The sequence below is a fragment of the Mugil cephalus genome, chromosome 21 (assembly GCF_022458985.1).
Source record: "Mugil cephalus isolate CIBA_MC_2020 chromosome 21, CIBA_Mcephalus_1.1, whole genome shotgun sequence".
Taxonomy (NCBI): domain Eukaryota; kingdom Metazoa; phylum Chordata; class Actinopteri; order Mugiliformes; family Mugilidae; genus Mugil; species Mugil cephalus.
In genome coordinates, this window is record NC_061790.1 from 5,057,715 (window position 1) to 5,080,896 (window position 23,182).

General features: G+C 40.3%; 1 protein-coding gene across 2 annotated transcripts in view; it reads left to right on the plus strand.

Annotated features, from left to right (window-relative positions):
* The window catches only part of ppp2r5a (protein phosphatase 2, regulatory subunit B', alpha isoform), a 41,342-nt gene extending 20,454 nt beyond the window's left edge, over positions 1–20,888 (plus strand). Inside the window, exons 3-13 of one of the 2 annotated variants that reach the window (XM_047573701.1) lie at positions 3,441–3,542; positions 3,655–3,747; positions 9,501–9,631; positions 12,582–12,641; positions 13,347–13,455; positions 13,742–13,795; positions 13,960–14,010; positions 14,095–14,214; positions 15,628–15,755; positions 16,389–16,490; positions 17,928–20,888. In XM_047573701.1, the coding sequence (XP_047429657.1) occupies positions 3,441–3,542; positions 3,655–3,747; positions 9,501–9,631; positions 12,582–12,641; positions 13,347–13,455; positions 13,742–13,795; positions 13,960–14,010; positions 14,095–14,214; positions 15,628–15,755; positions 16,389–16,490; positions 17,928–18,255 (1,278 nt within the window). In that variant the 3' untranslated portion in view covers positions 18,256–20,888. The remainder of the gene's footprint in view (positions 1–3,440; positions 3,543–3,654; positions 3,748–9,500; positions 9,632–12,581; positions 12,642–13,346; positions 13,456–13,741; positions 13,796–13,959; positions 14,011–14,094; positions 14,215–15,627; positions 15,756–16,388; positions 16,491–17,927) is intronic. The other variant, XM_047573702.1, reaches the window with a different exon arrangement.
* Positions 20,889–23,182: the final 2,294 nt, after the last annotated feature.

Genomic DNA, 23,182 nt, shown 5'->3' on the forward strand with positions numbered 1-23,182 from the left:
GCGACATCTGACACATAAAAGCCTGATATTGATAGTCTCACACCATTTTTCTTGAGGTTTTGTGTATTTGGCCTCATGTCCTGCCTGGCAGTGCGTCATGAAGTCATCATATTTCAGCTCACAGAGTGATGAGCCTCACAACAGGAAAAGGAGAAGTCAGCGGATGTTTCTCATCAGCGTCTGCATGAGCTGCAGATGATAATAATGTGAAACCATGTCTGTGGTGTAAAAGAATCGCTCAGTCTCACCTGAGGACTAGTGACACATCTTCATCTCGGGTCAAACTTTGCATATGTCTTTCTGATAGGCCTCTCATCTGTGTTCAGGGTTCAAACTGTGGGCATGTTGTTTAATCAAAGGGAGGAAATTATTTGTTTTCAGTCTGTCTCTGAAACGATGAACTCACTACTATCACCGGATTTTACAACTCTGGAAAGTTATCAGAGCACCAATTATTTTACCTTTCATCCCGAGCACGTAAACACAACAGCCAATGCTCGACTAACACATATGGTGGTTGCTCCAGCCTGAGAGTAAATAATTATCCTTACCAGCAGGTGGAAATGGTTTATATTTGCTATTCAAAATGTGAAAACACAAAACCTAGGATGAGCTAAAGAGCTTCACGCCGTCCAAGCTGAGCAGCCAGTCGGAGCAGAAAGGTCTCTGTCACTAACGGACACTGTGCAGCTGGCCATCGGCTAACCCTAACAGAGACACATGCTGGTCTCACAGTTAACACACTGCAACGAGTTGCTCAGCGTTTTTGGAACAAGCGCGTCGTAATGTAATGTAATAAAATGCCGTGAATGTAAATGCCAAAACTTTGTTTAATTTGAATATTTGCCCACTTCAAAACAATACCTCCCTTTCTTTTGAAGCGGAGGTATTATATGGCCGCAGTTATTCATGGGAGTGTCTCACATGCGTGACTTTATTTCTCAGGTGTCGCAAAGTGCTCCTTAAAGCAAACAGCCTGGAACTACAAGAGGAGTATTCCTCTATTCCTCTGTAAAAACCGTCAACAGGTTGTGTTACCGTTTGCCAATAGAATGGCTTGAGACGCTTGATGCAAAAGACTTTGGACTCTGCGCGAACCATTGTTGCCAGATGGTGTTTTCATCAGCCCAGAAACAGCTGCACTACAGTGTCAGGCTTCCCTAAAGTAACAGGAAGGATACGAGCAGGCAAATAACAGCTCAGTGCAGTAACAGTGGTTAGATGAAGGGCTCATTCATCCTTGAAGGAGATGTGCTGCCGCTGCTGCTGCTGCACGAGGCCGAGCTTAATACCATTCCTTTCTGCTAACAGCAAGATCAGGCTTAATTAAATCAAAACTGGATCACATGGATGTCACAGCAACCTAAGTATTGTTACTGAGTTGAAGCTTCCAGCGGAGCAGTAATGTCTCAAAGCCCCCGTGCAGAAAATGAACAACTCAAGTCTCCAAGTAACTTCTTAAACATATTACAGATGAAGTGGGTAATGAGTTTGCAGACTACACGTCCACTGTGATTTGTGATTTTAGACGACAGAAGTTAAATGACATTAAAGTCTGACCCCGAATAGACTTGACCTCCTTTGCACATATTGCATTTTGTGAATGGATTACTGGATACTCGCAGCTCTCCATGTGTGTAAAGCAGGTAAAATGATGCAATCAGAGGATATGTAGCAGGTAGTAAGTAGACATAGTGACCGGACGTCCTTGATTTCTGGGAACAGTCCCTGTGTTGGGTGACCTGTCCCCGAAGGCGTCCCCGATTTTTAGCTTTTTATGAATGAGAAAAAAAAAAATTTTGCACACAGACTACAGTTATTACGGTAGCTGGTCACATTGCTTCTTACATTACACACATAGCAGTTTAAATAAGTTTAAATATCTCAAATTAAATGAAACCAGAATTACCCCCGTTTCTTCATTTCATCTTCATATTTATTTATCCCGTAGCTGTAACATCAGCAGACTTTGCTAATGTGGAATCATTCTACAATATTTACTCATCATCACAGTAAATAGTCCATATTTAATCAATCTACTGCATTAATTCCTCTCTCAACCAGTAGAAAATGTGATATACTTTACTTTATACTTTTTAACAACGTGTCTCTACATGATGAACCCATTTCAAACTTTTACCTAAGTATGTTTTAACTTAATGAATTATGTTTATTTTTGCAGCTTTATTATTTATCTCCTAAATGTTGCTTACACCCACTTAGAGAGGAACAGTTAATAAAAAATCTGTTATTTTTCCAACTTGCAAATGCAAAGCGCTGCAAAGATGTTACTTGCCGTTAACTTCTGAGTGTTTGTTAAGGTTCTTGACTGAGGTCTGAGCTTCTTTGGGTCATTATTTTGATCATTATTTGCATTCCCAGCAGCAGGAAATGACATTTTATGTTTTCCCTTATGTTTTTTTATTTGACGTTAGCTACTGTTTTACCTTGTCCTTCATGTGAGCCGAGCTACTGGCTAATACAGAACCTGCACTCGAAATGGAAAGTTTTTCTGTGGGTTTCTCACCGTGTCAGATTTTTGTGCTGCTGTCAGGTCTAAAATTCTTTTGCTGCCTTCCTCTCCCATTAGTGTCAGCCAGATTTTCCAGCTGCCAATAGTTAATTTGATGTTGTCTTTATCACTCCAGCATGAGCGTGTGCATCCAATCACATAATGCCGGCTTTTGCAGGTCCCCTGCTGCTGCTGCTGTGTTTTGTGTGCCACTCTCAAATTTACCCCGGCTAAAAATAACGAGGTGGGATAGAGGTGGCAGTGACCTGTCTGCAGTGATTGTCTTTGGTACAGAATTTTAATGGGTGGTTGAGGCAGATGCAGGGGCGGTAATGGTTTTACCAGGTCTTTCTGTTTTTTGGTGACCGTATTAAACATCCTCAGTTAAATTAATCATTCTCAGAAATAGTCCACTGCTTTCCACTCCAATTAACAAGCTGCCAGTGGTGCTGATGTGCCTGGGTTTGTATTTAGTCCAAGTTGTACAACTATTTTATTTATTTATTTTTTTTAATCTATATAACCTGATTATCTCAAACTGGTCACACAACTCTGAAACCACATCACAGCTTGTGTTTTTGTGCTCGCTTCAAGTTGAGTCGATTATAAACAAATTGCCAGTAACCAAATTCATCGTAATAGAAGAACACTACACGCCATAGATTACATGGGAGGCTCTATTAAAAGACTGATGTGGAAACTAGATGCGTAGATGGTTAATCTGAACTATATCTAGTATGAAAATGGTCACTAATGGCTTTTATCTGCAAACAGTCGCCCTAGAAATGAGAAAATGGCCGATTTTTAAGAACTGTTTATCCCATTCTTTACATTTTAAAGTCGTTCATTATATATTCTCCCAACTGCACCTGCTTCACAGCTCTTAATAATAAATACGACCCCTCTTCCTCCTTCCTTGCCCCTGCAGATCAGTACCAATATCTTCCGGGCTCTTCCACCGAGTGAAAACCCAGATTTTGACCCAGAAGAGGACGAACCCACTCTAGAGGCGTCATGGCCTCACATTCAGGTGTGATTCTGATTAATTTGTCGTTCCTTCCAACCATTTAAGATTACGTGATTGCATGTTGTCGTGTTGAATGTTCCTGTTTACGTTGTCTAATTTCCTGTTTGTCTTCCAGCTGGTCTACGAGTTCCTGCTGCGCTTTTTAGAGAATCCAGACTTCCAGCCCACCATCGCAAAGAGACATATTGATCAGAAGTTTGTCCTTCAGGTTGGTCGCTTTTTTTTTTGTAAATTTTGCGCCTTTAAATTCAACTTGTGACGAGCGAAGTCTCCATGTTTACGGCCAAAAACTGACAGTTGAACATGGAGATTAGCAGCATTAGTTTGAATCGTAGGCTTTAATAGCATCTAAGTTGTAAAATCAAAAAGGTGAAGAGCTGTTTTGCGATTGACTGAAACCAACAGATTTGAAAAGCAGTCAGAGATACATTTTTACAGATATGCCAAAGAAAAGAGAAGTAAATGCATCACTGCATTAGAAGAAACAACTGGAATCTAAACACAGAAACCTGGTGTTGTAGTTCTCATTTAGTGTCAGGAAATATTAATTTATGCTGTATTTTTTTTTTGATGAAGTCATTTAAGTTACTTCTTAAGTGCTGGAGGGCTGTCAGATAAGTTTGTGGATGTTGTTGTTTTGGTGCAGTTATGGCCGACAGTAACTATTTCAGTTCCAAAAATAAATAACAATAAAATAATAAAGGGAATATTTGCGATCGCTTCTCGTCATCCTTTTAACTTCTGGTCGGACGCTACAGTATCGCATGGCGTTACGTTACTTCTCAGTATAGCTCTTAGCATTAGCATCTTTCATTTAGCTACATTTATCATAACTGAAATGAACTAAAACTAACTTAAACTACCTGTAACTGGGGCTAATCCACTTTTCCAAATCCACCTTTTTCCCGGTCTCGTTGTATTAACTAATAAATTTCACCAAGTTTTTGCCACTTGAGGGGGTGTGACCTCAAGAGGCGGTGACATCATTGCATACCCTCTATACATATACTGCCATGTTAGCCCATACAAGCTAACGTTAGCCTTCGTGAACATTGTGTGTGCAGCATTGCTGTAACAACCTGCAACGGTAACACTACTAGGCAACACAAGGGTTAGGATAACGGTACAAGCGAATGTGCGTGCGTGTGTGAGACATACACAAAGACAAACTTAACAAGTCAGTCAGGCGGCTTAAAGGAGAGTGAGAAGATCTTACAGGCCTGATTTATATCCTCTTAAACCCAGCCTGCTCAGGTGCGGTGATTCTCTAATGAGAGCTTAGCTCTACCTGGCAGCTGCCTGAAAGGAGGGAAGAGAAACACAACCCTGTGCCCGTCACAAAGTCAGCTCCAGAAAACGCTCTCACCTTGAACCTTGAACAGATCCCGATGGCTTTTTCTTTAGGCTGCTTCTGATCGTCTGTAAATAATCTCTGATAATCCAGCACATATTAATGTCGTACTTAACTTGTGGGATGTTTTTCTTCCAATAGCTGCTGCAGATTTCTCAGTAGGGATTCAATCATGATCGGTCTGAGCCGACAAAGTCGTGTGTAAAATGATCTCATTCGGATTGAGCACAAAGCATAAAAAATGTCTTGAGATATAAATTTTCTGATTTGAGGTTTTATAAAGTTGCTCTGTGTATCACAGAGCTATTTTAGCTGGTTATTTATTTGTTGAAAGTTTTTTTTTTGTGGTAACAGCCAACATGCTAATAGATTCTTTACCTGTGTTTATTTTGTGAAGAAGAGGGAGTAAAGAAGAAGGCTTAACAGTTGAGCCTTCTTCTTTACGGCTGTTTATTTTGCGAAGAAGGAGGCTCAGCTGTTAAATCTTTAAAGGAATAGCTCGGAGGCAGGTATGTTTTTCTTAGTGCGCTGCAGAACTGTCAAGCATATAGTTTGGATTGTTGAAACCTTATGTCTTAACAGCGCCACTGAAAAAAGAAACAGCTCAAACTGTCTTTACTAACTTGACATTTTTTTACATAATAGTCACAGAAAATATTCACATTTACATGAACTGTGAATCAGTGAATCACTGCAGCTCGTTTGAACATTCACCTGATTGTAGTTTGTGAACGTGATAAATACTACGACGGTAATTACCAACTCATTGTGACGCGAGTTCACCGGCCCACAGCGTGCTTTGTTCGATGAGTCAAACCATTAATATGCCACCGCTCGTCCGTCTCCATCTGCCCCGGCGTCCGTACCCACCTACTGCAGGAATGCTGCTTCACTTCTAGCGAAGCGGCGGCTAACGGGGGGGGGGGACCGCAAGGCCAGGAATGTTGGCTCAGCCACATCTGAGGTGCCTGGTCCGACTTTCCATGATGCGAGCGCGTCGCTGGGGAGCTTTAAATAGCTGCCTGTTGTTTACTCTTCGGGAGGAGAGAAGTGGAGTGTGGTCGAAAGCGGAGGGAGCGAGGTGGAGGTTTGGGGGCGGCGGGGAGAGAGAAAGCCCGCGGCTCGGTTAGCACGGGAAGAAATCTTCAAAGGTTTTCTGGTCGCGCGGAGCGGAGAGGAGATGTGGAGGTTTGCTGGAGGACAGTTTGGGCAGTGGATGATGCTGCGATACACCCAAGACAAACCCTGCAGTCCTACACTCCGTTGTTTTTTTACTCAGTTGCAGCAGTTAACCTTTTTCAGGTTGTTGAATAGCTTTGCACTGTTCTGGTGCTACGATATCAACTGGTGCTTAAAGCAGCTGACTAAGAAAAAACGGCAGCGCAACCATATGTGGAGCTAAGAGCAGAACACGGTCGGGATGTATTTTAAGCTCTTTTTACATCAAAAAAAAACAAAAAAACAACACAAACTCAGAGCAGTGGGCAGCCACGTGTGCTGCAGTGAGTAGTTTGGGGGTCACTTCAGCCGTGGGTGTAGAGGAGATGCAAACCAGTGACTCTAAAGCTCCAAATCAGATTCTCTTTGAGCCATTAGTCCACAGCTGCCCCAGAATGAAACTCCTAATGAAACCGTTAAGCTGCGCACAAAATTGAGTTTTATTTTAACCCATTAGCCTACATAGACCAGGTGTTGCTGCTCGAGCTGAGGCCCGAGTGGCCGCTGCCGCTGCTGCAGCCTTTAAATGGAACTTTTTCAAAGCTTGTGTTTACGATATGATGAATCCTGTACACAAAATACGAGGCAGCGAAGCGCTGACGTTTACCATAAGTTGTGAAAACACCACCGCTAGGCAGCTGCATCTATATAGCAGTAGCCACCGAGGCTAACAGCAGCAAGCTAACAAGCAGCTAATTTATTGTAGGACACTGAAAAAAAACACGTGTGAACACGTGAGTTTACTCGGTATATAACGTGAAACTTGGTGCAGCTGCACGCCGTGTGTGGGAGCACACTCCCGAGTTTAAAAGGCCACATTCACGTTGGCTTTGACTCATCCTGCAAAAGTGAAATTGCATCTCTGTTTGTCTGTCTGTCACCATATGATCAGATTTCAGTGTCTTCCGAGGGGCTTTCTCACCCGTATCCCTGTGATCCTGTAACACACATGCATACGAGTCCAGTGCGAGCGTGGCGTAATAATGCGACATCCCTGTCAGTGCCTTCCTTGTTGCTGCGACCGACAACCGGTAATGACGTTTAATCTGGGAATGAAGTAAAATGACGCGGAGGTCAAAAGTGATCCAGCACGATCTGCTTTTGGCATCATGTCTCGTGTCGTGCGGTCGACCCTCAGGCCTTAATGTGACGTTGTCGAGCCAGTGTCAGGGAGAGCCGGAGGTTTTACACGCAAACAGAAACTGGAAAGTCATATCTTACATGTACAGCGTGCTCCTCTTATTAATGCTGTTGTGTAAGGAAATGGTCTGAATGCAGAAGCTTTGTCTCTCGTCTCGACACAAAAGGGGAAAAATTTGTTCCGTGTTTACCGGGGAGTGTGTAGCATTCGAGCCCCTGAGAAAACTCACCTCCTGTTATTGAGTGAATATTGACGTTAACCTCAGGCTCAAACCGCGCGTCTGAAATCTACTCTGACAGCCTTTGTTTCGTAATGAAGTCAGGAGCGGTGTCGGTATCCCATTTTGTGTCACCATCGATCGACCTCGGCGCAGATCAGAACCAAACGGCGATTCATTTCTCGTTCAATTAGCTCATTGTTTCTTCTCGTGGGAACAGAAGCTGCTGTTGTTATTTTTTTTTATTTGCGCATAAAAACAGCGTCTTTTCACGTGAATACAATGAAATATAACACATCTGTCACTGTGTAGCACGCTGATAGTTTCTCTGATTCATCCAGAGAAATGATGGATGCTGTTGAATCTATACTGATCAAGCATAACATTATGACCAGCTTCCCTAATATTGTGTAGGTCTCTGTGACTCATCAGAGAATGGAGAGTGTCCTGTGGTGTGAGGTAACAGGATGTTTTTAGTGGGAGGGGCCTTTAGGTCCTATGGGTTGAGGGGAGGGGCCTCTGTGGATCATCCCACAGGTACTTGATCAGTAGTGATGTTCAACACCAACGAGTCCTTTACAATCCGTGAATCTAAAAAAAAAGTAGCGCATTTCAAATAATCATCTTCATAAAGAATACAAGACATAAGAATTATTTATTTATTATAAACTCAGAAGTATATACTGTAGCTGAGCTAATACAACAACCAAAAAAACAGAGGACACAATCATACAAAATATGTGAAAATGCTGTTTCAAACACAAAAAAGGCTGAAGTGTTTCACAAGGTTTGTCCCGTTGCCACAACTCAATAGTTTAATTACTGTTCCTACGTTACCTCAAATGACTGAAGTATCGAAAGTATCGATATTTTGATGTGAGAATCGCTTTCAGAGCATAAAGACCTGGTATCAGAGGTATCGATGTTTCAGTATCAGTCTAGTGAATTTGGACTCCAGGTCAACACTTTGTTCTTTGTGTTTTATTTCATTTTGCAGGTGACTTTCATTTTCGTCGCCGTCCTTTCAGAAGCAATAACACACCTGCATTTTATTTTATTTTTTTATGTTTTATGTAACAGTGTCCAGGTATCTGATGAGCTGCGTGGCAGCGGATACTTTGAACGAACCCACCGTTGCCATACACAGAAAGTCTGTTTTCACTGTTTACGCGCGCGGAGCTGAATGAATCGACACACTGCAGATGCGTGCACAAACATGATGGAACGCTTTTTTTTCCTGGATATACGCAAGGTTTAAAAATAGACCGTCGGCCCTGTCACCAAGGTGCTGATGACACGCTAGAGGAAGATGAGTACCGTACCCTGAAGCTGATCCCAGCCTGAAAAAAAAAATGCTCCTTTTGAACTCCGCGACATTGGCTCGGCCGCCCTCAACGGAATCGTAATAATGACTCATCGCGCCGCGAATAGCTGCTCTTTATTCCCGCGCTTTCAGATTCTGGTTATTAAGAGCGTACACGCTCTGCCACTGTAAAAACACGACTTGATTACTCGTACGCATTCGCACAAATTAATGCCTCGGGGGCTAGCGCGGAAAATTTAATACAATGTATGAAATGGCAGCGTTAATATAAGAGTGTGAAATGGGTCACTCGTAGTGATGATTTATCACCTGCGTTTACAGCTCCCCTCACATTCATATGGCACCAGATCATTGTTTATGTGATTTGCATGTAACTGTAAAGAGGCCACTACCGTGAAACGAGCCCGTGCCGACGTCAGGGTGCTTCATTTTTAACGGCGCCGGGGTTTGTTAAGTCACACACCGCACATCAAAGGCGGCGCGCTGAATAAATTGTGTACTGAAACTGAGACGAAGTGCAGCAGAGTCCGCCTCCAGCTCAAAGGGTGACTGATTGATCAATTACGTTCGCACTCCGGCTCCTCAATTATTAATCACCAGCAGCACATACACACAAAAAAAATAAGATGTCTGCTCAGTCATTCACAGTCAGAATTTTACTTTTAGCTTCGTTTTTATTTAATTAAATACTTGTCTCGTTGCCTTTGCAGCTGCTGGAGCTGTTCGACAGCGAGGACCCGAGGGAGAGGGACTTCCTGAAGACCATCCTGCATCGGATTTATGGAAAGTTCCTCGGGTTGCGAGCCTTCATCAGGAAGCAGATCAACAACATTTTCTTGCGGTGAGTTAAGAGCAGCCATAAGGCTTTTTTTTATCATTATTATTATTATTTAACAGATAAATACAGCAAACAGCGTGGCCTGCTGCTTTTTAGCGAATCAAGCCACTACAGCTTTCTCTTTACCTGTCGTTGTTTTTAGTCTTTGGTTGAGGTCGGGTCTTCTGGGGTAAAAGGAGATAACGCTTCACTGTGAAATAAACAGACTGAACCTACATATCGAGCGACTAAATTTAGTAAATGTGCCAGAAAGGCCTCTTTTTTTTTTTTTTGGGGGGTAGTACTGTCCACATCAGGGCTGAGCAGCGTTTACTGCTCACGTTGATATTAGGACAGCAGATGTTTACTGTGCACTCTTCTTCCTGCAAAGTTTAAAAAAAAAAAAAAAAGGGCTAGAGATAAGCCGAGACGTGAGCTGAGACCACAAGTTAACAATTGAGACCTGGTTGATAGAATTAGTGCTCGGTGGCGGCTCCAATTTCCTCAACAGATTTGATTCTGATTCCCAAAGTCTCCATTTGATTTGATTCAATATCAATTCATTTAGAAACATTCAGTTTTGAAACAATTTTACTGGGTTATGAAGGCAATTTTCACGAAACTTAATTTTGTTCACTGGTTCCAGAGATTTGTTTTATTTCCACAATATGTTACCTACACTCGCACAGCTCTTCTCCGGCATCGTACTTTTTAAATCCGCTTCCAAGCCTGGACAGTGGGCAGCGCTCTCAGGGTTGTAGCTTGTAGCTTTATGAAACAAATCGAATCTTATCTTGTAAATCAACTCAGCGCTACAAAGCATCAGAAATACACAAATATAAAGACTCTATAATCAGCTGTCAGCAGGGATGGGTGCCCTAGTGGCATCGGTGCTGATGCTAACGGTGGTAACCAGACTGAATAGCAACGCAGATTTCGGTGCTTCATTTCGATGCCTTTCGCAGTTTTTTTTTTTTTTTTTTACCATTATTGATTATATTGATTAGTTTAGTTAGTTACTTAGTTAGTTTTATTATTTAAATTAATATTCTGTTCAACTTCCACGTCACACAATGCCTTAAAAATAAAAAAGGCACCATTTTTGGACATAGTTTGTATGATTTCCATTCTTTAAGCATCGGTACTGTTTCAAAAGTCACATTTTTTTATTATTATTATTATTTTTGGGGGCTTTTTGGCCTTTAATGGCTAGGAAAGTAGAAGATTGACAGGAAATAGGGAGGCAGAGAGGGGGAGCGACATGCAGAAAGGGACTGTAGCCTTTACACATGGAGTGGGTTCTCTATCCACTGAGCTAAACTCCACCCCAAAAGTTGCAGCTTGACAACGGTTTGGGATAAAACCTTAATGTTACCCATCCCTAGTTATCAGTGCACCTTTGCTTCATTCATTACATCCAGTCAAATACATCCAGCCCTCCCCCTTCTTGTTTACATTACAGTCGCAGTTCCACTCCCCCCTCATCCCCCCCATGAATACACTTAAACCAGGCTCCTTTTCAGCACAAAAACAGGTCCAATGAGCCATCTGGACTTTTTTTTTTGTTTGTTTGTTTTTTTGCTAATCAGACCTTTACAGAGTGTCCCCGACTTCAGCAACAACATCTCCAGTCGCTGTAACATAAACTGCCTCGACATGGAGAAGTCCAGCATTAGTCTCATGTAGAGTTACTAATAGGAACACAAACGGCAAAACACTCGGCACAAAAATACCGTACTTTTTATAAAACCTGTGAATAGAACCAGGAGGAGGCACAGGAGTCAATTGTGGATGTTTGTTTGTAAATGAAATGAAATCAAACTTAATTTATATATCACTTTTTTCAACCAAACAAGTGCTTCACACAAATAAAAATATAAAAACATTACAAGAAACAAAATCAAGACCCAGTGGATTAGTGAATAGGCCATGTAAAACACTAATAATATAAATAAAAATCAAATGTGATAAAATAGGCCATGTAAAACACTAATAATATGAATAATAACATATATTTTAGTGAAATTTGCATTCACGCCACCACATGTAGTGGAAATCTTTTTGGTTCCTACTGAGTTTAGTGGTTTGGGTGCTACTAGGACTCAATTTAAAAAAACAAAACAAAAAAACACAATAATCTGTTTTCTGACTCGCATTTCCTGCGTGCTCTTGTTAAAAAATCTCGCCTCGGTCTTGTGAGACCAGTTTCACATGACCAGTCTCACAAGACCACACAATGAGATTAGTCCACGTGCGGCGCGAGCTCTGAAACACGACAGACAATACAGGAAACACCACAAATCTCCAAAACCGATGACATGTGGTTTCGTGAATCGGTTTCCACTCGCACAGTCAAACCGTCTGAACGCTTGGCGTGAAGTTTTTTCGGTTGACCCCATTATCCGTCCCCTCAGAAACAGAGAGGCGGTAAACACGCTCAGCTGGACGCGCCGCTTCCCTCGCATCTGCGGCGCGTCTTTTACTGCTCCCGTTGCTGCGTGACGATGAGCTCTACATGATTGAAGCAGGGGACACTTGATGTCATTTCCAACAGGCAAGGTGGCAAAACGGGTGCACCCACTTTGACCATCTGCCACCGGGGATAAAAATAGTGCCACAGTTGTCAGGCTTCTGTCTGCACATACCAGGGCTGCACGGCGAGAGAGAAATGTGCCGGCAGGCAGAGGAGGCGAAGGATGTATGGATCATTAAGTTACATAAGAGCCCTCTGTCTTAATTATAACGTCATTTCCTCAAGTAAACAGTTGGCTTCAAGTTATATATATATATATATACATATATATATATATAAATCGATATGTGGAGTTTGCTGCGTGCATTTATTTTGTGCCACCCCGAATCCATACTTACAAAAAAAGGGAACACGCACTATTGGGAGCGTCACGAATCAATTGTTCTGATCGGTGCGCTCGGCTTTTAGCGATGTGTTTCATAATTTCTGTCTGTGCCGCAGGTTCATTTATGAAACCGAACACTTCAACGGAGTCGCCGAGCTGCTGGAGATTCTGGGAAGGTGAGTGAGAAAATGTAGTTTTAGGTTATTAGTCTGGTTAGTGTTTATCTTTTTTCTTCAAGGTAAAATGCCATAAATAAAAGGTGTCGTAGCAAACTAAGAAGAAGGTAACTTTTACAATGATTTAGTCATTTTAATAAAGGCTTTTTAAAGTTTGGACCTCTAGAGTGCCTTGGTCACCTTCTTCTTCTTCTTCGTTTGTTATTATATGATATGTTTGTATCTGGCATTAAGGAAATAATGTTGAGATTCAGTCGTCACAGAATGTAGCTTTTATTGTCCTTTATTTGTGAATTCACATAAACATGTTTATTCTAATAGGTCTTTAACAGGGGCTCCGTCGCAAAAACTTTCTTTATATGTCAATTACATATATATATATACACCAGAAATGAATATTAGAACCTGTGTATTATTTGAATAACTTAATATTAAATGCAAAATGATAAAGAATTCAGTGAATTTGTCCTTTAGCATTAGCATCATGTATCATTTTTGTAAATCTCCTTTTTCTATCAGTTTTACTGCAGGCAGTTTTGTTATTATTATATTATATTATTATATTATTGTTATTATTTTGTTATTATCTCTATATTTCATCTTTTTTTTCCCCACATCACAAGCTGAATATGTCTCACAGTGTCCGCCTCACGCCGCTGTTCTGTCTGTAAGCTAACGCCAGCTCCGTTGTTTCTCTGTTGACAGTATCATCAACGGGTTTGCGTTGCCTCTGAAGGCCGAACACAAGCAGTTCCTGATGAAGGTGCTCATCCCGCTGCACACCGCCAAAGGACTGGCCCTTTTCCATGCACAGGTAGAAGAAAGTCCTTGCTGTCAATTTCACACAGTGCAGAATGTTTGCAACAGCAGGAGTGAGGACGGTCACGGTGTAATCTTTGTGCTGTAGCGCCGTCAAGTGGCTCAGGAGTGAAAACACCCTGGTTCATTGACTTTTACCGTGTGTTAGTGTGTTATCGATTGGAGTTGATTAACGATAATTACACTAATAACTTACAAATTAAACATAAAATGTATTTTCGGATGAGTTTTCTGTGTTTGCCTGCAGCAGTTTGTGTTCATTTTTCTTCTGTGCCCCCCAGCTGGCCTACTGTGTGGTCCAGTTCTTGGAGAAGGATCCTACGCTCACAGAGCCGGTACAATTTTTTTTTTTCTCATACCTCCCACTCAAAGCCAAAAGCGCTGAGCTCTAAATTGGTCTACACTGCAGAGAAATTTATATTTAGCATGCGCTAGAAACCACCCACTCAAAACAGGCGTGAGAGAGAAATTCTTAAGAAATCTTCTGTTTCCTGTGCAGGTGATCCGTGGTCTGCTCAAGTTCTGGCCCAAAACCTGCAGCCAGAAGGAGGTAATCTGCACGTCTTATAAATACAGCACAACATGTATTTTGTGTCTCCCTTATTTTAACGCTCTGCACCTCCTCTCCAATCAGGTGATGTTCCTGGGAGAGATCGAAGAGATCCTTGATGTCATCGAGGCTTCGCAATTCAAAAAAATCCAGGAGCCGCTTTTCAAGCAGATCTCTAAGTGTGTTTCCAATCCACATTTTCAGGTAAATACAGAAAACGTTCCAGCCTCAGATATTCTACAGCACAACACAACAAAGACACGAACTTGCAGACCAGCATTGAACCGTCTGCTCTCTAAAACGAGCATGAGCATTTATATTTTTTTTAATTTTAAGCTTTTAATGCCGATGGATGAACACAGGAGACTGAGGAGAAGGTAAACACAGCCCCGTGACTGATGAGGTGATTGGGCTACAAAGCATTTTACAGGTTCATTTAAGATATTTAAAGTAAGTAGACGCTGGGATATTTAAGTGAGGGTCTTTCACATGTTGACAGATGTCGGCAATAACATTTATAGGCCCGTTAATGGTGAAAATAAGACATTTATTTCACCATCCGCCCCATAGTGTTACACTGTAGAAACCTCCCTCCCATGTAGCAAACATGGCGCCCATGATTTGAGTTGGCCAGAATCTCTCTAATGTATGACTCAGTTTAGATTAGGATGAAAAACGACAAAATCCTTCTGTGTGCCCTTGTTGTTTTGTTGTCGTCACTGCATTTCTCTTTCTTGTGTAGCCAACTGGTGTGATAAACTGCTTCCTTCCTCCATGATTCAACTTGCTGAATCAGCTCAAAAGCCACCAACTAGAACCAACAGTGCACTATACACTAGCTGGGTTTAGCCATATATCCCGATTACAATTGGTTTAGAAGCCAGAACCAAATGAAAGTTCTCCATATAAACATCTCAATTGGAATAAAGTCAGGCTCTGTTCTGTCCGAGCATGCTCTGTCTTGACATAAATGCGCGGTGACGCTCAAGTGATGTTTGTGGCGCTGTGAAGAGTTTGTTTTTAATAACAAGTCTGAAAGAAGTAGACGTTATCACACACTTGAACGTCAGAAAAAATAGAAATATAGAACTGTTTAAAAAGGTCCATCAAAAATGAATTGAAGCCATGAATGACCGAAGTGTGGAAGAAATTCAGAACCGCTGGAAAACCTTGAAGACCAGCTACTAGAAGGCTAAAAAAAACACAATAGCCAAAGTGGATATGACCCCGCAAACTTTCCGAACCAAGGTGTTAGACGAGAGGTCAGTCACGTGACGTTTTCGTTGACCTACGTATGTCACATGCCGTTCCGATTAAAAATAGAGGTAGATGTAAACGTCAGGTCGGAATAGATCACCTCACATGTAAACAGTTGACCTGAAACCTTCAGTCAGAATGAGAAAAAAGTCTCCATGTGGCTACTGTCAAAACCGTGGCCGCAGACATTCACTGCCTAAAGTCTCACAGCTTTTATTAGCTATATTGCATTTTTATATCATGTACTTTTCATAAAATCCTCTGAAATGATGTTTTTTTCCCCCTTTCTCTTAATCTCAGCCATATTTTTCATATGGATTTAACTTTCTGACTCAAGTCTTTGCCTCTCGGTCTTCACAGGTAGCAGAGCGAGCGCTTTACTTCTGGAATAACGAGTACATCCTCAGCCTCATCGAGGAGAACATTGACAAGATCCTTCCCATCATGTTCGGCAGCCTGTACAGAATCTCCAAAGACCACTGGAACCCGTACGTACCGTCACTGCAGAGGGTTGTTTGGGCTGAATCACCGCGGGGATTCACGTAAAGTAGAGTCACCTGTTGTAATGTGAAGAGGATCAGAAGCTGAGTGCTTCTACGTCTGCATCATGTGCATCTTCCTGAGGTTGAGTTGACATGTACACAGAGTAGACGGACAAAAAGACGCCAGTAATACAGACCTCTGCATGCACTGTCTGCTCTAAGTATTAAATATGTGGAAAATTCATACTTACTGTTATTTAAGGGGTCACTAAAACCATTTTACAGCAGACAAAGCATTTAGGAAGCATGAGGGTTTGAAATCTTATATTTTATGATATATTCAGGTGTGTATACATGTGTATACAGCTCAAAAATAAAAACATCAGACCCAAGTGTTAAAACATCAGAGGCTATTTTAACCTGGATGCTGGTATTGAGGTTATAATCAGAGGAATAGTCTATTTCTGTTTTACACAAGTGTCTCATTGTATCAGTTCTGTTCAGTATCCATGTGAAATTAGAATTTGCAATCAGACTGATTTTATTCATGTTGATGAATTATTTTCCGTGTAAACGTGGCCACTGTCGGGTTTCAGAGTCACGTTACTGAAGCCAGCGTCTCTCTGTGTTACGTTGCAGGACAATCGTAGCTCTGGTCTACAACGTGCTGAAGACACTGATGGAGATGAACTGCACACTGTTCGATGAGTTGACCTCCTCTTATAAGGCAGACAGGCAGCGGTGAGTGACGGTGTTTGTCTTGTGCTGGACCTGTTTGAGTTCAGGACCTCTTCTTGAGAACAATAAGTCCAATAAGTCCATCGTCTAAGCTAACGATTATGCAGACTGCAATAGCTGTGATGTTTTATTTGGTAGTAGAAAGTCTCTGCTTTAGTACTTCTGGCTGTTTATTGAATTTGCGACATTATTAAATTGATTGTTTTGGATCAATAATGATGGAACACATTGAGGAAAGATTAACTAGATACAAACATGACTCGTGTTCGGTGCAATTGTTAAAAGTGAAGCAGGAAGTAGAAACAAAAATGAATCTGACGGGCAAAAAAGACACAGCACTGACTAGGGGTGTGAAAAAGATATCGATATGGCAATATATCGCTTTTTTCTTCCGATACAATGTCGATTTTGAATATCTTAACAATTAAGATAAAGTAAAAACAAGAAAAAGTCACGTGAATGCGTGTGAATGACTTCCGCACCTCCGCTCCACAAGGTGTCGCTGTAGCGCCATGTCGATGCTCAGCTTGGATTTGAATTACCGTTGTTTTTTGACTCAATTTGTCCAGTGAATTATTTCTGTCATCTGATGTACATATATACAACTATCTACAAAATGTTCTCAGTGAACTATGTAGAATATCACAATACTATAACATCACAATAATGTATCGTATCGTGACTCAAGTATTGTGATACGTATCATAAAGTCCTTGCCAGTACCCACCCCTAGCGCTGACTACTGTTTTGGTGGCGTTGTTACAGAGTGAGCCAGACTGATTACTGCAAAAATGGCTCACACTGGCGTAGGCTACGCACATAAGTTACAGCGTCTAGGCCCTGCAGTACTATAAAAGTGTCTTGATTCATACCCAAGAGGAATAATATTACTTGCTTACAACTGATTAGTATTTAGTGTTGCTAGTAGGGGTGGGTATTGGCAAGGACTTCACGATACGTATCACGATACTTGAGTCACGATTCGATACATTATTGCGATATTGTGATATATTGCAATATTCTACATAGTTCCCTGAGGAATTTTTAAATGCAGCTTAAAATAGACGTTGTATATATCTGATATATGTACATCAGATGACAATGATAATTCAATGGACAAACTGAGTTAAAAAACAAAAACAAGATTAATCCAAATGATCCATTTCTAATTTGTTGCACTTGTACAGAAAAAGTGGTGGTGGAGGTGTGGAAATCATTTACTGTCGACCCAAAATATTCGTTTTTTTTTTTCTTTTAAAATTAATATCAAGATATTCAAAATCAATATTGTATCGGGAAAAAAAAAGAATTGGTGATATTATCATATCGATATTTTTTCCCACCCGTAGCTGCTAGACATGACAGTGTTTGTGTGTCGTGTTTGTGCTTTAACACAAACATCACTAGATCATTAATAGAAAGAAAATGTCGTCTTTCCAGGGAGAAGAAGAAGGAGCAAGAGAGGGACGAGCTGTGGAAGAACCTGGATAAGCTACGGCTCAGTAACACCGCTCTGGTCCAGAACAACAGCCACGGGCTCCCAGGTGTCCAAAACAACAACAATAACAACAACAACAACAACAGTAGTAGTAGTAGTAGTAGTAACAATCACAGCGACAACCAGGACAAGAGCACTGAAGCTGAAGCTGAAGCTGATGCTAACGCTAATGCTAATGCTGATGCTACTGCTGCTGCTGCTGCTGCTGCAGATGAGAAAGATCCTGACGTTAGCGTGACGCCCAGCGAGAGCACCACATGTGCCAAATGACAGCGGATGTCATGTTTTTTTTATTCCATAAATGGTTTCGACACCATGATCTGTGAGTGTCAGGAGAGAATTAATGTAAAAAAAAAAAGAAAAAAAACACACACACAAATTACACCTCAGCAGTATATTAAATCTACTTAGAGTGATAAGAAAGCCAGCATTTCTTTGGCAGTAAAAAAAACAAAAATAAAAAAACAAAAAACATACAGTATAAATAAATAAATATATATATATAGATATATATATATATTTCAACTTCAGACTATTTTTGGATGTTACAGTGTGGCTGCAGTATATTGTTTATTTGTCTGATCAAAGATTTATCCTTTCACATTTAGTTTCTTAACTGAAAATGATAAATGATTTTTTTTTTCTTTTTTTTTTTTTTTTCCGTTATATTCATTCTATGATACGTGGGAGGGGAGAAAATAATGATGACTTGAATCTAATGTTTCCGATCGTGCTGCACTTAGAAAAGCTGAATAGCTATTTAAAGATGTCTATTTTTAATGTGCTTTTCCTCGTTGCTGCCAACGTTTGGGTGCAAACCTTAAGAGAGAAGGGAATGGCAGATTTTTTTTGGGAGTGTTTCGGGCAGATGGGACCAGACCCCCCCTCCACCCCACCCTGAGAAAACATTAGGCATTAAGTGTCTCTTGATGTACAGAGAAGGAGCGTTGTAGGTAGAGTATAGGGGGGTGCGTGGCCAAAAATCATGAATCATAGAGAAACGAATCCCTGATATGAAGCGACTCAGCTTCAGGCTTCAGGTGGATTTAAAACTGATTAACTGTTAGGGTTAAATGTCATATTTGTGAGTCTATTTTTGTGTGTCAGGTGTTGGTAAATATTTTTTTTTTTTTTCATCTGGGTGAAAACATGAAGCTAATAGATGTAAATAAAGCGACGGCTGCGTTTATAACATGATTTACACTAAAGTATTGAGAGAGGGCATTCAGTAAATATCTGGGATTGAGGGAATAATTCAACATTTCGGGGGAAACGCTCGCGTTATTCTGCCATAAAAATACAGGGGGGGTGAATGTGAAGCTGCAGCTAAGTTAGCTTAGCATAAATAGAGGAAACGGAGGAGGCATGTTTAACGCCCAGACATGTTTAAACATGAACGCAGGGGGCGGAGCATTTAAATTTTAGCACACGCCCCTCAGTGCAGATTGAGTCATCAACATTTCTACATAATTTTCCAGGAAATTAGAAACTCAAAACATCTTGTTAATCATTGCTGGACCTGATATTCTCTTTAAAACTCAGGTGTCAAACATAGGGCCCGAGGGCCAAAAAGCGGCCTTTTAAGATGTCTGATCTGGCCCACAGCATGAATTTTAAGTGTGAAAATTACAAGAGGACTGCAATTTTTTTTTTGCAGACTCAGGACTGAACAGAAATATATTTGAAGGATAAATATATTATTAAATGTAAACATTCTCCTAATTGACTTGTTCTTCTTTGCACTTAAACAAATGGAAAAAAAAATCTCGAGTTGTCGTTACTTACAGGTTATTATGCTGTTGTGTTGCTCGTCTGGGCCCCATGAGACCAAACTGGGCTGAATTAAGATAAGTTTGACCCCCCTCCTGTCTTAAAGCAACCATCTGTAATGGTGAATGAGACATATCATATAAAAACACTTCAACATTGAATTTTCTTTTCACGGGTATTTTACAGTAGTTGTGTGCTCCGCTATATATTTTTTTTAGTTTAAATCTCGCTAGCTGTTCAACCCTGTTTCCAATCCTAATGCTAAGCTAATTGGTTGCTAGCTGTAACTTAATATTTACCCTGCAGTAAAACAAGTATTTCCCAAAATGTTGAACCATTTCTTTAAAATGACAGATTTAAAAAGATTAAAAAAAGTAAATACATTAAAAAAAAAATCACACACACAAGACCTACAGTACTATATTTTTCCAGAGTATTGTCAAGGCTAATATTTTTGAAAGCTTTGATGTTTCTGATGGATTATTATGACGGGACGCAGGATGTGCTTGAGTGTATATTTGTTGCGTGCGTGTGTGCGTTTGCTTGGAGGCTACTTAAAGGGAAATGCCACTCGGTTTCAGATTTTATGTACAGTGTAACGTTTCTGTGGTCTAGGAAAGTGCAGTCAGTGGTTATAGAAACATAAATGGTTCTCTCTCTCAAAGCTGAACACTTACCTGGCATTTGATTATTATTATTACTTTTTTTTTTATAACCAAACAAGACTCATCATGATGTTGAAAATAGCACCAGAAAACCCCGCTGGATTGTCGTTTCAAGCAGTCTTTTACCACCAATGCCTGTTCGCTGTTTTTTTTTTTTTTTTCTTTTGCTTTTAGTCTCTAGTTTTCTGACGTCGAGAGCCGATTAATTGTGTTTGGTTATAACTTAACCTGACTGCCACAGGTCAGAGGAGCTTTTAAAGTGAACGGTGTTCCCTCTGAACCTCGGTGTCTGCTCTTTTTAAGTTCATATTTTAGGTCCAGTCTATTCTGATGCCTTTTCTGTCAGTACAGCATTCCAGCCTCTGTGACGTTTAAAGGAACTATGTGGGGAACCTGTTTTGTAATCACAGATCTTATTTAGGTTTCACCATCAAATAAAGTCTACTCTATCTTTCTATCAAAGCCTAACCACCCGCCTCTTTTTTCTGCTGAGTTGTAGTACACCGTGGTGACCAGTAGATGGTACAAGGTCGTTACTTTCTGTCGTGTCTAAAGCCCACAGCTACGTGGTCATGATGAAGATGAACTCCTGTCTTTATAACACATGTACTGTAAAGTTTCAAAATAATGATAAGAATTTTTTAAAAAAAAAAAGAAAAGTTTTTTGGTTTTTTTTGGCATTAGATGCCTCCAGGACGGATAAAAAACTCAAGTGCCTCAACTGTGCTGTACATATCATCATTCATTTTAAAATTAAACCCATGTGGAAATTTACCTAAAGATTCAAATGTAAAAGTATAGTAAAAAATAAATAAATAAAAGGGTTTTAATTGTGGTAGTCAAGTGCCTCCCAACTTTAAGGATGGACCGACTGTAAGTAAACAGATTTGAATAAGTAAATTAGTCATTTTTAATGTTTTATTGTGAAATACTTGTTGGAATCTTAGCAGCTTAATATTTAGTATCTGCAATGTGAAAAGGAGCCCTAAGAAAACTTTTATTTATTTATTTATAAGAGAGGTCTTGGGTGAAAAATATAAGTCTTTGCTGAAATGTTAACAACAGTGTATAATAGCGTAGAAATAAAAGGCCTTAACCCAATATTTGACATTAATTTTAATATTTTAACATGCTGATTATGTGAATATTAAGTTACATAAAGTCTTTTTAAGTGCAGACTAACAGTTTTGCATCCAGATCTGAGAACACGGCAACGTCAATGGGTTGCAAACCTCATGTAGACAACTTTTCTTGAGTGTCTTAAAAATAAACATTTTATTTCTTATTATATTAATTTGTCCGGTCACTTTTAACCTCAGCCAAGTTGGGAATATGTATAAAAACCTCTCCTCCAATGAATGCACCCACACATTAAAGTTAAGAGTCTGCACGTTATGTAACTTAAATATATTTTGGTAAATATGGTTTTTAAACATGTATGAAGGCAGATGTAAGTAATTGTTTTCATCTCTTTACAATGTAATAGAAAAAAATGCTTGTGTCCTTATATTGAATCTGAGCTAATAAGTGATAATATTCAATGAGAATACTTGTGCTCTGTTTCCTCCTAAAACGTACTGACTTTTGCACGTTTTAAGGTGGAATTAGCAACAGGAACTCTGCACGGATATCGAACAGATCCAGATATAAGAAACGTTTTATCTCCAGAGTCTGCGCCAGTTGTTCCTTGTGAGGTTGAAACTGATTCAATTCATTTAAATTAATAACATACAGTCGATGGCGAGAAGACTTCGGGCTAATTCTGAATTAAAAGATTAATTCCAGCTTTGCTGAAAACGAAATTGAGTGCCTTTTCATCGTAAGTGGTACCATCCAGGAGTATGAATAAGGTTGAGCCACGAAGAAGCGTCTGATGGAGGATGGACAAACCCAAGACAGGAGGAGACACATGAAGAACTGCATATCAGTTGGATTATTTCCTCATCACCACCACCAGAACCTCTTCCTGCTGGGTACAGTATATTTAATCACACTTAGTGCCTTTGTTCCTCATTTAGAGTCTGGTAGATTTCTAAAGTGATCATGAAATGTCTAGAAAGAACAGGCCATGTCTGTTCTTCCCTCTGGGAGGTGACACAGGTCCATAAATACTCCAACCACCAGGCTATTTAACGGTTTCTCATAAGTGTTAAATAGTTATTAAATATATCTATATGAATTCATATTTATTATGGTTTTGTCTTGCAACGTGTCTGTAAATGGCACTGTTTGTCATTTCGTGAAGTGTTTCATTTTAAAGCCCCATTGTGATCAGTGTTACCCAATTTCATTGTTTCACAAAACAATGACAATAAAGGCCTTTCTTCTCACGTCATCCCGGCCCTTGTCTGAATGAGCCGTTCAGTAAATATTTCTGTCTCCATCAGTTCCTGCATCGACTAAAGGCACTCGGCTCCTTTCTTCTGCAAATATTTCCTGCTCCTTACAGAATCCAGACAAGAGGAAAACAATTAGAAACATTAACCTGGAGCTGCTCATTAAACTAATTCTACTCTAATATGAGTAGAAAACCTCTCATCGCAGCAGCGATCATTAGACTCAGCATGGATTTTACACTTCAGTCGTCCCATTCCCCCCTTTTTTTCTTAGAAAAAGGAGAAATCTTATTATCTGTGCAGTCTGTTAAATTAAAGCATTAAAAGCATGCAGTGCTCTGTCTGGAGAGACGGCTCGGTAGTGAATACGATTTCTCACTTCCTTGGAAAACAGTGCACAAAAAGGAAGGCAGACTGCAGCGTGGT